General features: G+C 34.1%; 2 protein-coding genes across 4 annotated transcripts; both read right to left on the reverse strand.

Moving 5' to 3' along the window:
• Positions 1 to 326: 326 nt before the first annotated feature.
• Positions 327 to 3,706, reverse strand: LOC105126929 (uncharacterized). 2 transcript variants are annotated; one of them, XM_011027977.1, is made up of 4 exons: positions 3,569 to 3,706; positions 2,534 to 3,319; positions 2,332 to 2,427; positions 327 to 627 (listed from the first exon to the last, which is right to left on the reverse strand). In XM_011027977.1, the coding sequence occupies exons 2-3, from the start codon at positions 3,260 to 3,262 to the stop codon at positions 2,338 to 2,340; spliced, it is 819 nt and encodes a 272-aa protein (XP_011026279.1). In that variant the 5' UTR covers positions 3,263 to 3,319; positions 3,569 to 3,706; the 3' UTR covers positions 327 to 627; positions 2,332 to 2,337. The 2 variants fall into 2 exon arrangements, with proteins under 2 accessions (XP_011026279.1, XP_011026278.1); XM_011027976.1 differs by lacking the exon at positions 3,569 to 3,706 and having other exon boundaries at positions 2,534 to 3,537.
• Positions 3,707 to 5,739: 2,033 nt separating this feature from the next.
• On the reverse strand, positions 5,740 to 11,380 carry LOC105126931 (probable xyloglucan endotransglucosylase/hydrolase protein 15). 2 transcript variants are annotated; one of them, XM_011027979.1, is made up of 4 exons: positions 10,913 to 11,380; positions 6,667 to 6,869; positions 6,389 to 6,582; positions 5,740 to 6,290 (listed from the first exon to the last, which is right to left on the reverse strand). In XM_011027979.1, exons 1-4 carry the CDS (start codon positions 10,992 to 10,994, stop codon positions 5,900 to 5,902), a joined length of 870 nt encoding a protein of 289 aa, XP_011026281.1. In that variant the 5' UTR covers positions 10,995 to 11,380; the 3' UTR covers positions 5,740 to 5,899. The 2 variants fall into 2 exon arrangements, with proteins under 2 accessions (XP_011026281.1, XP_011026280.1); XM_011027978.1 differs by lacking the exons at positions 5,740 to 6,290; positions 6,389 to 6,582; positions 6,667 to 6,869 and adding exons at positions 9,786 to 10,339; positions 10,433 to 10,626 and having other exon boundaries at positions 10,710 to 11,122.
• Between the last annotated feature and the right edge of the window lie 1,189 nt (positions 11,381 to 12,569).

Raw genomic sequence — 12,569 nt, forward strand, 5'->3', positions numbered from 1 at the left:
AAGTATCATTTATTTCATGACATAATAACAGTGGTTAAATTTACAGTATTATAATAACAGTAGTTAAATTTACAATATTTAAATTAAAAATCATTAATATATATATATATATATACATTAGTTATTTTATAATCTCAATTTAAAAAGCATTTTTAACCAAACATATTAAATTATTTTTTATTCAACCTTAATTTCTAACCATAATTTTAACCAGGCATATATTTTTTTAAAACAATCTCAACTAAAAATATTTTTTATAAAATATTTTTTTTAAACCACAGCCACAATAACTATTACAATACCATATATATTTAAAAATAAACAACTCATCAATAATTCAATTTACCTCTTTCACATCAAATAAATCATATTTTATAAACACTCGAAAGTAAGAAAATTCTTGCCATCAAACTCAAAAGTACAAATCACTCGAGTGCAATCAGAAAACCTTAAAGAACAAGAAATATAATAAAATGACGACGACGCTAAACACACCACACAATTGCCAATGAGCTGGAGGCCAGCTGCCAAGTTTTCATCTATTCGCGACACAAGAAAGAAACCACTGCACAAATTATCAAATTTGTTGCCTTTTCTTGACAGAAGTTCTCTGATGATGTTCTTTATCTGCAACACAGAAAGAAAATAATTTGTTGAGAATGAGCACTTCATGTCCAAGCATTGGATCACTTCCAAATACAAACTTCATGGCTGGTGTTTGCTGTGCATCACATCAACGAGTAATTAATAGATAACTTTCCACTTAATTATCTGATTATAAATTTAGGAAAATGAAAGTGACATTGAACTCATGCCCATATTAAAGCAGCTCTTTTATATTTGTATCAGGAGAATAACTTCATCAAGCTCGGAGATTCGCCGAAGGGAGTGAGGTTAAACCAGATCTGGTCATAAAGGTAAACAACAAAAAGCAGGCAGGTCCTGACTCCTGACAGGACAGAGTCTTGGCTAGACTATAATCAAGCCATCCAATTAACCAAAAGCCAATGGACTAAACAATTCCCAATAAACGACCATCACACTTTGATCCAAAGTCCAGACATACTGACAGCCCAAATCTAGCCCAACTTCTAGCGGAACAAAAGTTCTGGGATCACGTAACTGACAGATTCGAACAAGATTCTAGACATTATTTCTCCTGACATGGACCCTGAAATTCTTCTGTGCTAATAGGATCACAAGATAACTAACACAGCGCGCTCAAAAAACTTGGTCATCATTTCCTGTCATGGGCCCTCAAGTTCTTTTGCGCTCAAACAAGTTCAAATGATCCCCCTCTAATATTTTCTTTTCATGATACAGTTTCAGAAAATCCAAACACGCTATCATAAAGGAGCAAAAGCCACAAGCACATGGCAAAGATTTTCCACAATCATCTGATCGATGCAGTCCAAACGAGAGCGTCCTAAATCTAGCAGTAAAAAAAGTTCTACACAAATCAAAGACATATACCTGACTAACAGGAAACTAATGTTCAGGAAAGCCTCTTGAAGAGAGAAAAAATAATGCTACAGAAACACTTAGCTAGAGGGATTCTTTTGTTGCAGGAAAATGTATTATTGGAACTTCAGTCTTTATCAGCATAAAACTAATAGAGTTTGTGAGTTTTCCTGAAAAAGCGAATGCAGGATTCCACCTTATATCAGTCCCTGCCCTCTATGGTTCAACCTTCTGTTACTTCAATTCAACTTCAGCCCCAACTATTTGATGTTGACCACATGGACCTGTTTTTTACACTCTGTATCCGGTTCCATTTAAGGCCAATTTTCAAACTTAAAGAAACTAGAATCTCTACCTTCTAAAGAAGGTGATATTGTATATACTAAACTTCAGGCGATCAATTTCAGTCAAGATCTTATGTTCAGTAAAAGCATAAAGCAATGACCAATACATCATTGATTATCGGACAAGTTTGTCTTGGTGTGATGAAATAAACATATTAAGTGACAACATTTTCCAATAAACGACTTCTAGGTTGAAAATCTCTGCCAGATGTTCAGCTTTAAGTGTTGAAGATAAACTTCTGTCTATCAATTCACAAGCTTATAACATAGGGAAATACGAACATTTTAGTAATCAGTTCATACAAAATCCCAGATAATCAGAATAAGTTTCTGACTGAACTGCTAGCATCAAAGTTTTTAGCCGCGTGTCTAAATGCAAGCAAGATAATTACTAGAAACCATTCACATTCCACAGTCAACAAAATCAAACCCATACTAGACACAAAAGAAATGATTGATTGACCTTTTAATATACTAAAAGCGGAAAACCAATGAACGGAGTTTTTTGCTCAAGGAGTGTGGTCACCTTAATTTATCTATCGGAGGGCCGCAGAGCTTCAAAAAGGCCACAACAGCTCTTCCAAGATGGGCGCAGGCTACGCTGTCGAAGGGATATAATAGGCTGTGAAGAAATTCAAAACAGAACACGAGTACCAATTAGTGAAAAATACTAAAGATCAGGACGATTAATCAAACTTTCAACATTGAATCCCAATAAAGTTACTGACCGGAGTTCCTGTGGTTTCAGGAAAAGAATCACTGCTTCCAACTACAGTAGTAGATTCTACATTTTCCACAGTTTCCCTATCAACATTAATCGATGATTCCCCAATATTTTCCTCCAAAGCAGCCTGCTTCACTTCCTCGTTACCCTTTGACTCTGCATCGTTCAAAGCTGGAGGAGCGGCATTGCTTTCTTCATAAGATTGCAACACTTTCTCCTCAACTTTTTCAGACATTACTTCTGTTACAGCAGGAAACGACCCATCTGTTGCATTCAATACCACCTCATGTAATTCCCCATCAGCTGCTGGAGGAATCACATCAGTCTCATTCAAAGACACGGAAACCTTCTCTTTGGTTTCTTTCACTTCTTCTTCAACCACATCAGAATTTTCCAATTTCTCCACTGATGCTTCAATAGTTTCAGTCAATTTTTCCACCACAGATACAACAAACTCGGTTGATCCAACAGCTGTATCAACCACCTCTTTCTCCACCACTTCTAGTATCCCTGCTTCCTCCACTTGAGCATTTTTCTCTTTAGCTTCTGCCTCTTCCTTTGAACCATTGCTGCCATCCAAACTCGAAATACTCTCATCAAGACTTTCTTTCACTAGATCAGAAGTACTATCTATAACAACTTCTCTCGCCAGCTTAGCCCCGGAACCGACAACCTCAGCTTCCTCAATAACTTCCTGTCGTTCCTCAATCTTCCCATTTGAAGCCGCCTCCATTTTGGTTAAAAACTAGTGATTTAACAGACAAAAATAACCCGTCTCTTTCTTTTCCTCCTGTCGGAAGGACATGTACATTGAACAGAATAGTCTGTTATGGATTTCAGTAAACCACAAATTGTTTATTTAAATGGGATTCCAGGTCAATAATTTCAACACAAAATAAGAAGGAAAATAAGAACCGATGGAAACAAGTCAAACAATATGATGTATCTAAAATATCAGTGAAAGAAAACAACAAATTAAGAAAAAGTTGAGACCACAGAAAAGGAAAACCTGAAAAGATAGAAAAGGGAAGATGAGTACCTTGACGTAGAATGGTATGAGGAGGAGGATGGGAAATGACAAATTGTAGACTCAATAGTCTTTGACCGTTTGCTGTGTTTATGTAAGTAATGGAAGAAGGAGAGAATTGAATGGTAGCTGGTTTTGTGTTGCGTTGATTGGAGAGCTAAAAACTGAAACGGTTGGCATCTGGCAACTTTTGGAAATTGGAAAGGCGGTCACCGTTTGTTAATGTGTGTTTTTAAAATATTTTAAAAAAATTTATTTTAAATTTTTTAATGATTTTAAAAATAATTTTTTAAAATAAAATAAAATAAATTATTTTAATACATTTTAGCATAAAAATATTTTAAAAATAAATCTAGCCAAATTAAGAATATAATTAAAACTTTGTTCAACTGATTTTTTATTAAATTTATTTTTTATTTTTTAATTATTTTTATAGTATTTTTAGATTATTTTGATGTGAAAAATAAATTTTTAAAAAATAAAAAATATATATTTTAATAAACAACTTTAATTATACTTATTGTAAAAGTAAAAGTTAACTGGGACAAATAGTTGTTAAATTGTATAAGCCTAATTTAAAATGTGTTTCTTTATGCAGTATTGTTTTTTTTTTAAAATTGATTTTTTAAAAATTAATAATGATTTTAAATAATTTTATTATATTAATGTAAAAAATAAAAAAAAAATTAACCCAAAAAAAACTGTAACCGCTAATCAGTTAATTCCATTCAAAACTTGATGTGATTTGAGTTTTAAATTTTAAAAAATTGATCCACAAATTTTTCGGATGTCACAAAGGGACAGCTTTAATTCACCCACTAATCTTGCCCAATCATTCGCTTTGCTTCCTTTTTAGGCAATTTCTTGTTTATGTTTATTGAATGGGGCCAAAGCCCGAAAGCTATACCAAAAGGGTTCGACGCAATCGACAGATTATGTAGGCCGGGCTTACATGGGATCCGTATTTACTCGGGCCACCCTGACTTGGATTTCAAGACGAAGAAGAAAAACGATGGCCTAATTCTTGGTTGAATTCTCGGAGAGTGGTTGATCTGAATTTTGTTAACCTTGAGGAGATGTTAGAACCACAACGTTGCAAGAAAGGGCCACAACGTTACAAGAAAGGGTGCTTGGAAGTTTGAGCAAATAAACCCAGCTTTCAATTTATTGAAACCATTATCTAGATTTCCAAATGCAAGAAGAGGATTGAGGAGTATGGTATCTTAAGTCATTAGGGCCAAGGTATTTCTGTTTCAAAACCTAGCTCCGTAAACTACCAGAGCCCGAAATGACATGCCAACTTAATTTACCCAACAGAGCAATATTTTGATGTCTAGCCGTTCTAATGCCCAAGCCACCATGCTTCCTGCTTTCCGCAACTCTATCCAAATTAACCAGATGAATACCTTCAACCAAAATGTTTGCATAGAATAGATAGACATTTCCGTTGGATTGAATCACTGTTTTGTTATTTTTTTAAAATTTAATTTGGTGTTTTTAGGTAGTTTTAATATGCTGATGAAAAAATTAAATTTAAAAAAATAAAAAAATATCTAAAAAATAATTTTTATTATTAACACAACGGTGTAAACACCTGAGGTATCTTCCCTCCTTTGTTTGGGAAGCTCTAATTCAAAATGGGTTGATTCGTTTTTCATCATGTGATGACTAATTTATATATCTATTTTAGGATCCATGTGTTGCTGTAATGGTAAGCCAAAGAAATACAAGGTTACGAGGGACGTCTTTGCTAACAATAGAGATTGACCGGTGCTTGATATGGTCCTGTAATTTATTTTGAATGTAGTAACTCATGTACTTGATGTATGAGTATTAATTGAAGATTATGTATCAAAAGATAATAAATATCTCTTGTTTGGTGATCGTAAATGAGTGAGAAAACACAAAACTGTCTTCTTAGAAGCACTTCCCAGCTCTTACAAAATAACCTTTCCTTTCTAACATGGTACTGAAAAGATAGAGGATTGGCAGTCGGAATGGAGTTTCAAGGCATTTAAGATGAAATATGGCCTGTATTAGACCAACTTTAATAACATGATTACGTCTGATGTACACTAAAGATTTCATCAAGATGCTCATTTGGGGATGTGTTGATCGAATGTTCAATTTTTATTGCCAAGGTAATAGATGGGTCGTAAGGTTTGTAAAGAATGTAGAACAGAAAGTAACTTTACATGAATTAAGAAATTGAGTTATTTCACATTACATTATTTATGTTCTTCGAGAAAAATAGAGAATTTCATGTTCTAATCATTTAGGACAAACTTGCTAAAAAATGAACCAATGGATGCTTAATGTCTAGTTTCTTCATAGGCATCTTGATCACTTGCATTCAGGTGGGAGACCCTGAGGGAACCGTTTCAAGTCAGTGCAGTAGTTGTAAATCATGTACTTCTGCTGCACCCATCGAAGTCTGTTGCGCCCCGGGGCATCAAGTGCTTGAACTTGCCAGGCATTGTCTTGCACAGAAATGGGGGAGGTGGAGGTACAGGGTGATCCAGGTGACCAAATACAAGCATTGGCTTTGAAATTTCTGTAAGAAGAAATGAAAGGAGCTTGTGTCCAATCAGTCTTTACAAGCCCCCCTCTTGTTGCCCAGTCATCAGCATTCCAAAGACTTGAATATATCCTCATGGCTTGCTTGTTCGGGAATGCCACACCAATTGATTCCAGGTTTTGGAACACTCTAATTGGGATGTTGTCCACTAAGAAACTGCAATGAAAACGCAACAAATTGCAAATTAGTATTAGGAATTCGGGACCTGTATGGTGATACAGGAGTATTGAAAGTTGAGAGCATTTTTTACATACATAATGAGTTGTTTGTTCCACACAATAGAGTAGGTGTGAAAAGCCTTGCTGGGATCAAACCAGAGATAGAATCGTTGTTCTCTATCTCCTTTCCCCTGGGAGAACACATTGGTATGGAGAACATATGGTTCTCCAGTTGCATTGCCCAAAAACTCAAAGTCGATCTCATCGTGTGTCGGCCCTTGAGAAGATAGCTGCACAAGTAAGAAAAATATGAGAAACCTCAAATTTATGAGTCAGAGAAGAAATTCAATTGGAGGATAAGGACCAAGACATACATAGTATGTAGTGACAGTACCAGCCGAGTTGCCTGGTATTAGCTTGATTTGCATGTCGATTCGGCCAAATAAGTATTCATTCTTGGATTGGAAGCCAGAACCAGAAGCAGTGTCAAGAGATAGTGTGAGAAGTTGGCCACCGTTTAGTATCTTAGCACGTTGATCGCCCCAGGTGATGTCAAAATCTTGGAAGAAATTGCCACCTTTTGAGGATCCTATTAGATAACCAAGTAACGAAACTAACAGAAGCGTTGAGGAAAGCTTACTGGGACAAGAGAATGACATCTTTGCTTTTCCAAGATAGGGAGATGTGTAGTAAGGACGAGGAGAGAGCTAGAATTGTGTTCTATGATGTTAGAAGCACTGCAGCTTGGTTCCTTTATATAGGTCCTTTTGAGGCAATAACCTGTCCTGGTTGATATAAAAATTCTACAGAGAGAGCTGGCATATTTGGATGGTGACAGGCTTGCAAATTAATGAGAGGGAGAGAGCAAGAAACCCAGGAAGGCAGAAAATCGTGTGTGCCTTTTGTTTCAGTGAAACATTTGAAATAGGAGAAAGCTTGTCTTGAACTGATGGAAGCTAAAACCATGCAAGCTGACCATATAAAATAACTAAATCCCAGCTGTATGACTAAATGATGGAAAGTTGACAACTTCAGATAGAGCCTGGTTGCTTGCTCAAAGCGTCGACTTTATAACCGGAGACAGGCGAGACAGGAGGCGTTGGCTGGTTTTCCTTGTCTATATATGCGCAATACAAAGGATGAAAGAGTCTTCCGTTTTTGACCTGCCTTGGTTTCACTTGGTTCTCGGTGGTCTTCGCCCAATATTTAGAAACATATATTTTAAAATTGCCTAGAAGATTCCTGATATAGCATGGATGTAACAAGATTTATAGATATTTAATGGAAAGCTTACCATTGGATTTCAAGAATAGCCATTCTGCTCAATTATAGGCCGATATCACGCGCCCTTTGAGCTCGAGGGAAGCACTCGAGCCTAGATGCTGGGCTCGAGGATGTGCCAGGACTTTATGGGCTTGTCTCGATTTTTAACCTAAGAATATGACCTTAATATTCATGAGCCTAACAAGTATCGCTCGATTATTTTTTTGCTCATTATTAATACATTTGAAAATAATATTTTTTATTTATTAATGCATGTATAAAATATTTTTCTTTCTTATTAATGTTATCAATGTAAAAAAATTTAATATTCTTCATTTACTATCCAGGTAAAATGTTCAATATTTTACGTTAAAAAACACATCAATGTTCAACATAACAATAACCTTGCTCTTAAAATTTAATATTTTCTAGTATATTTATTAGTCATTTTCTCAATAAGATTACTGAATTTACTATCCGAGAGCGTCAAATCCTTCATTTTTTTTTTTATCGATATCCAGAAGCATTTATCACAAGAAAGTCCTCTTTACTTTAAAGAAAATAGTTATTTATAGTAACATTTGATTAACTTATAATTTAATCACAAAAAACCTTATTATATTTGATTTTGTAACATCATCAAACATGCTTATCTTTAATTCCATGTCATTGAGTCTTATCTTAACACCACGAGGTTGCCTGCTCAATCAATTTTTTTTTATCATATAGTTATGATGGAAACAATTAAAATTAAGTGGCAAGGAAACACTGCAAAGCGAAGTACTAATATAATAATATCGTATTTTTCTTTGTCATCTTTTGTGAGAAAATAAAAATTGTCTTTGTTCGTTCCTTTTATTTTTAATATATACATACACATAAAAACATGCCCGAGTCCTCGTATCTTATTGAAACGAATTAATTAGTTCTTGTGGCATCAAAGTTAATTAAATACTTCCTTTTCTGTTTCTTGACAATCCTTAATTATATATATATATAAACTCTTTCTTAAAAAATTTCTATCGCAACCACTGCTCTCTTTATTTTTTTCTACTTTTTAAAATAGAAAAGAAAAAAACAAAGTAAGATATACACAAACTGAAATTTATTAAAGATTTAATTTATTAATAAAATAATTAGGACTGAAAAAATTAATTAACAATAGTTTTCGAAATAAAAAAATAATTATTTTATTTCTAAATCACGAGGATTAAGCAATAATTAACATGCATGGAAGCAAAGTTAAATACTCATTCAATTCGACAAAAATAACTGAACGTTATGCCTGGCTATAGTGGCATGTGAAATTTGAAAATAACAAATAAAATGAACACGTAAAGTGAGTTCTATTCAAAAGGTGGAGCTCTGAAAATTTCAATATTCTTTTTTTGGTTCAAACTTTTGGAATAATGTAACAAGCAACTGCTGACCAATACGAACAAACTAGGTGGGGTTCGGGGGTTCAGCAAGTGTAGTGTCCTTGTCACGAAATAATTAATTAATGAATTTAATTTGTTTGGTAATCAAGATTTGGTGGTTAATTTTTACAAGTCTAGATTCATTGATGAGAAGAACATTTATCTAAAAAAACATTAAAGGATAAACGAATAGTGAGCGCAATTCACTATTACAAGAGCACAAAGATGAATGCACAAGCACGGGATTAATTATCCTCAAACCCCAAAGCACAAACTAATATACAATTAAGGGAAATCGAGTGCAAAGCACAATATACTATTTTAAGGTTTAAATCAGTCGATCTTTGAGCCAGAGAGGAACTGAAAGCCTAGTAGTTTTTCGAGTAATAAGGATAATTTATGCTGATGGAGAGAATGGATTTCTTTCAGAACTGGAAATAACTCATCTTTACTTGAGTGATTACAACGGATATACCACAATAATCATTTGGTATAATTAATTGATTGTTTGACACCCACTTATTAAGTTGATTTTCAGCTCTTAGCAACAGGTTCTACTTTTACCAAAAACATCACCTGGGATATACACGATGCAATTACAAGTTGAAATGCCGCCATTAATACAGGCCATGTATAAATTGACAAAAACCATTCATTACTATCAATCATATCGTAAATGTAAAGTTACCGCATAGCGGATTACACCATAAACTTCAAGCTGGTTGCTTGAGAAAATTTCTTCATGCACATTGTAAAAGATGGAGGACGAGTTGCAATAACCGTAACGGAAGTAGAGGATAATTAAAAAATTGAAATCGATTCATTTGGTGTTACATTTTATTTGTAAAAAGAATAAAGAATTAAAACTGATTTATTTCATATTACATTCACATATTTTAATTTGCATAAAGAATAAAGAACTTTCATAATAGCTGACAATCTCATCAACGTGTAGTTTCTTCAAAGAAATCTCGATCGCTTGCATTCAGGTGGGAGACCCTGGGGGAACCGCTTCAAGTCAGTGCAGTAGTTGTAAATCATGTACTTTTGTTGCACCCATCGAAGTCTGTTGCGCCCCGGGGCATCAAGTGCTTGAACTTGCCAAGCATTGTCTTGCACAGAATTTGGGGAGGTGGAGGTACAAGGTGATGCAGGTGACCAAATACAAGCATTGGCTTTGAAATTTCTGTAAGAAGCGGTGAAAGGAGCTTGTGTCCAGTCAGTCTTTACAAGCCCCCCTCTTGTTGCCCAGTCATCAGCATTCCAGAGACTTGAATGTATCCTCATGGCTTGCTTGTTCGGGAATGGCACGCCGACTGATTCCAAGTTATGGAACACTCTTATTGGGATGTTGTCCACTAAGAAACTGCAATGAAAGCGCAACATCTTTCAAATTTAGCATTTGAAATTCGGCTTGTGACGATACAGAAGTATTGAAATTTGAGCATTTTTTACTTACATAATGCGTTGTTTGTTCCACACAATGGAGTAGGTGTGGAAAGCCTTAGTGGGATCAAACCAGAGATAGAATTGTTGTTCTCTGTCGCCTTTCCCCTGGGAGAACACATTGGTATGGAGAATATATGGCTCTCCAGTTGCATTGCCCAAAAACTCAAAGTCAATCTCATCGTGGGTCGACCCTTGAGAAGATAGCTGCACAAGTAAGAAAAATATGAGAAACCCCAAATTTATGAGCTAGAGAAGAAATTCAATCGAGCATAAGGATCGTGGCTTACATAGTATGCAGTGACAGTACCAGCCGAGTTGCCTGCTACTAGCTTGATTTGCATGTCGATTCGGCCAAATAAGTACTCATTCTTGGATTGGAAGCCAGAACCAGAAGCCTTGTCGAGAGAGAGTGTGAGAAGTTGGCCACCGTTTAGTATCTTAGCACGTTGATCGCCCCAGGTGATGTCAAAATCTTGGAAGAAATTGCCACCCTTGGAGGCTCCCATCAGACAAGCAAATAACAGAGCAAACAAAAGCATTGAAGAAAGCTTTCTCGAACGAACGAACGACATCTTATCTTTTTCCAAGCAAACAATCAGGAGATGTATATTATATGTACCAGCAGCAAGCAAGAGATTTATCAAGAGAGAGCTAAATGTGTTGTGTGATGTTGGAACTTTGAGCTTGGGTCCCTCATATAGTTGCTTTCATGGGTAGCTAGTTGATTAAAGAATAGTTATAGCTGGCATATGTACATAGTATTTTAGGACTGGACACAGCCTTGCAATGTCAATCTAGGAAGGAGCCAGGGAAAGTAGAAAAAAGTGGTTCTATCTTCTATGTGAAAGTGAAGGGGTTTGGTCAGGGGGCACTTGCACAGGAGAGATGAGAGTTATTGGACTAATTGAGCCGAAACCGAGTTGTCCATACAAAATGAATGTCCGGTGCTGCAATGATGACACAGAGCTGGCAAAGCATAAAGCATATTGTCAAACTGGAGACAGAAAAGACAATACGCGTTGGGTGAGAAATTTTCAAGTGGCGTTCCCTGTTTTGGACGTGCCTAGCCTCGGTCAACTGGCCGTGAGTTGATCCAGAACGATCTCGAAATTCCAACTCCAAGGATCACTTTCCCCCTTGTGTGCTGTCCTTTTTTTTTCTTTTTTTTTTCCAATTATTTTCTAGCATGCTTATCTTGAAGGTGTCAAGTCTTGGCTTTGATACTAAATTTAATTCTTGCAAATTGCAATATAAAACGTTGCTCGTTTAAAGTTTGTAGCCAATAGTTTTAGGAGCGTTGGAGAAAATAGTAGTATTTATTTTTTAAAATATTTTTTATTTTAAAATATATTAAAATAATATTTTTTTTTATTTTTTAAAAATTATTTTTGATTAAATGATATGAAAATATAAAAAATAATTTTAAATAAATTAACAAAATAAAAAATATTTAATTTTTTTAAAATCTTTTAAAATAAAAAAGCAAATAAAATCTTTTAAAAAATCTATAATTCAAAGAGAAATAAATAATGAGATTTCATTTCTACAGTTAATAGATGGTTATAATTATTTTACTTCATTGAAAAAAAAAAAAAACAGTTACCGATTTTCAAATCAATTACCTTGTTTCCATAAACATGACCAATTCGTCACTCGAAACATGAAAAATCTAACTTGGATTTTTCAATAAAAACACATAAATAATAACATATGTAATTTTTACAATTCAATGAATTTATTTATTCTAATTTATTTAACTCTTAAAATTATAACAATAAATGATATTTTAGATGAGGGTTAAAGTGGATTTGATATAATTATTAAGTGTGTGTTAGATATTGTGGTGTAAAGTGTTTTTTGTTTGAAAATATATTAAAGTAATTTTTATTTATTTTAATATAAACACATTGAAATTATTAAAAAATAAAAAATAATATATATATATACTTAATATTTTTTTAAAATAAAAATATTTTTAAAAAATATTCAAAAAAAATATTATTATATTTCTAAACGAATCATGACATGATTATTAACTAATGATACGATAGTTATAACATGAAAACAACAATTTTTTTAAAACACTAAATATGTTATTATCCCTGTAAACATAAGTAATAAGAAACGAAGCAGCTATTTTATACCCT

The sequence above is a fragment of the Populus euphratica genome, unplaced genomic scaffold (genome assembly GCF_000495115.2).
Source record: "Populus euphratica unplaced genomic scaffold, PopEup_1.0 scaffold30.1, whole genome shotgun sequence".
In the NCBI taxonomy this organism is placed as follows: Eukaryota; Viridiplantae; Streptophyta; class Magnoliopsida; order Malpighiales; family Salicaceae; genus Populus; species Populus euphratica.

Bases quoted from the DNA above. Each gene is read 5' to 3' on its own strand.
- LOC105126929 (XM_011027977.1), bottom strand. From the start codon at position 3,262: ATGGAGGCGGCTTCAAATGGGAAGATTGAGGAACGACAGGAAGTTATT. The intron at 2,428-2,533 runs GTCAGTAACTTT...ATTTCTTCACAG, and splicing joins CTGAAACCACAGGAACTCCG to CCTATTATATCCCTTCGACA.
- LOC105126931 (XM_011027978.1), bottom strand. From the start codon at position 10,994: ATGTCGTTCGTTCGTTCGAGAAAGCTTTCTTCAATGCTTTTGTTTGCT. The intron at 10,627-10,709 runs GTAAGCCACGAT...TTACTTGTGCAG, and splicing joins GTACTGTCACTGCATACTAT to CTATCTTCTCAAGGGTCGAC. The intron at 10,340-10,432 runs GTAAGTAAAAAA...CTTTCATTGCAG, and splicing joins TGGAACAAACAACGCATTAT to TTTCTTAGTGGACAACATCC.